Below are 2500 nucleotides of genomic sequence, written 5' to 3' on the forward strand. Positions count from 1 at the left end.
TCCGTTAAACGTGCAAAACCTTTTCTTTAACATTCATTTTCAGGATTTTCCACAAAACTCCTCACCAAATTAACACAAAAATCGTTTTTTTTTATCACTCAAACACAATAGCAGTAAGTTCTGTCGATATATAATTTCTTTAGCAAAACATGCTCTACAATACGCTGTTCATTTTCTTTAAATCTTAAGATGTACAAAGGTAATTTAAATAAGACAAATGTTGGTTGTATCGTAACGAATGTGACAATTTCCCTATAGCTGGGTTAACAATCTCCTACAGATCATTTTCAGTATTTTCCCAAAATGACAGGCTTATCCAGCAGAAAAATTGATTTTTATAACTCAAACAAGCTCTCTACGAAATAATGTTATGTTCTTATTAATTAAACAAAGATCATTCTTAAAAGTCGGTAATGTACAAAATTAATATGAATAAAAAAAATATATATTTGTGCGGCTTTGTGGTCAAGTGGTATGACATTCGCTTTTGGATCGGAAGGTCCTGCTGTTTGAGCCTCGCTCATCGCGTTGTTGAGTCATTGGAAAAAGCTCTTTACTCACAATCTCACACCATACTCAGGTATAAAATGAGTACCTGGCCGTTAATAGCGCTGTCTGAGTCCGGGAAAAACCTCATTGTAATAGCGCCTGACATGCGTCATGTCTCGTTCTACAGGTGGTAAGGAAACGGTTAATGTCTCCCTGGACTTCACCTGTTAACCCTCTCCATAACAACTATGGGAAAATCGTCCCATTCATTACGATACAACCAACATTTTTTAAATTCAAATTTCTTTTGTACATCATAAAATTGAAAGAAAATGAACACAGTGTGTTGTAGAGCATGTTTTGCAACAGGAAATTATCTATCGCAAAAATTTTACTGCTATTACGTTTGAGGGAAAAATAATATATTTTTGTATTAGTTGGGTGTGAAGTTTTGGGGAAAATCTGGAAAATGCTGGTAAGGATGGAGTCAAAGGGTCCCAAGACAGCAGCAACACTTCACATGCAGGACTAGCCGATCTGACGCTTATTAGGCTACTTTCACATTTTATTTTTTTTCGAACAAATACAACGCTGCTAACGGCCAGGTACTCATTTTACACCTGGACCCGGTCAGAGAATGTTGGTGAAGACCTTTTTTTCAAAATATTCAAATATGCATCGTTTGGGACACGAACTCTGGTTCTTCAGGTCCAAAGACGATTGTAGTACAACTAGACAACATAGTTGCACACGTTTTTTTTTTTGTTTTTTTTTTTAATATGATTTGTGTTTAGATAACAGCCTCAATATGATCCCGTAAAGCAATGCCAAGCATAGTCAGTGGCCGTATGGTGGACATTGATGTGAAAAACCCTGATTCCAACGTTGTTGTTTTGTATAAGACATTTTACATTTCACTCTCTCCCTCCCTCCCTCCCTCCCTCCCTCCCTCTCTCCCTCTCCCTCTCTCTCTCCCTCACACTCTTTCTCCCTTCCTTCCTCTCTCTTTCTATCTCTCTCTCCCTCTTTCTCTCTCTCTTTCTCTCTCCCTCTCTCTCTCTCTCTCCCTCTCTCTCTCCCTCTCTCTCTCCTTCTCTCTCTCTCTTACTCTCTCTATCTTTCTCTCTCTCTATCTTTATCTCTCTCTATCTTTGTCTCTGTCTCTTTCTATCTCTCTCTATCTCTCTCTATCTTTCTCTCTCTCTCCTTCTCTATCTCTCCCTTACTCTCTCTCTATATATATTTCTCTCTCTCTATCTTTATCTCTCTCTATCTTTGTCTCTCTCTCTTTCTCTCTCTAGCTCTCTCTATCTTTCTCTCTCTCTTTTTCTCTCTTTCTCTCTCGATATCTCTCTTTTCTCTCTCTTTCTCTCTGTGTATCTTTGTCTCTCGTTTTTACTCTCTCTATCCCCCCCCTCTCTATCTCTCTTTTTTCTTTCTCTTTGTCTCTCTCTCTATCTTTCTCTACTTGTCTTTTTCTCTCTATGCCTCTCTCTCTATCTCTCTCTCTCTTTTTCTCTCTTTCGCTCTCTCTCTCTCTCTCTCTCTACACACACACACACACACACACATATATATATATATATATATATATATATATATATATATATATCACTTTATATCTCCCTCTTTTCATCCCTCTCTTTCGCTCTCTCTCTCTCTCTCTCTCTCTCTCCCTCTCTATCTATCTATCTATCTATCTATCTATCTACCACTCTCTCCCGTTTTTTATTTCTGTTTTATCTCTTCATCTATTCATATATTAATATGTCTAACTATCTATAGAACTACCTCTACATACATATATATATATATATATATATATATATATATATATATATATATATATATATATATATATTTACCTTGATATTTTCTTTGATGCCTGGTCCCGTGATAAGCTCTTTACAAGTATGAATAGCCATAGGAGAATGACCCTTCTTTCCAATTTCCATAGTGAAGACTGTATTAGCCCAATACGTAGGGCCGACGGCAGAGCATGTGATGCTTA

The 2500-nt window shown here is 36.9% G+C and overlaps 1 protein-coding gene across 1 annotated transcript in view; it reads right to left on the bottom strand.

Moving 5' to 3' along the window:
* Nucleotides 1-2500, bottom strand: part of LOC144960638 (uncharacterized) — a 13521-nt gene that overhangs the window by 9098 nt on the left and 1923 nt on the right. Inside the window, exon 2 of the mRNA XM_078893876.1 lies at nucleotides 2355-2500. This exon is cut by the window's right edge and continues 60 nt beyond it. Coding sequence (XP_078750002.1) covers nucleotides 2355-2500 — 146 coding nt within the window. The remainder of the gene's footprint in view (nucleotides 1-2354) is intronic.

Source organism: Berghia stephanieae, chromosome 15, assembly GCF_034508935.2.
Source record: "Berghia stephanieae isolate SIO BIC M18660-M18661 chromosome 15, UCSD_Bste_1.3, whole genome shotgun sequence".
In the NCBI taxonomy this organism is placed as follows: Eukaryota; Metazoa; Mollusca; class Gastropoda; order Nudibranchia; family Aeolidiidae; genus Berghia; species Berghia stephanieae.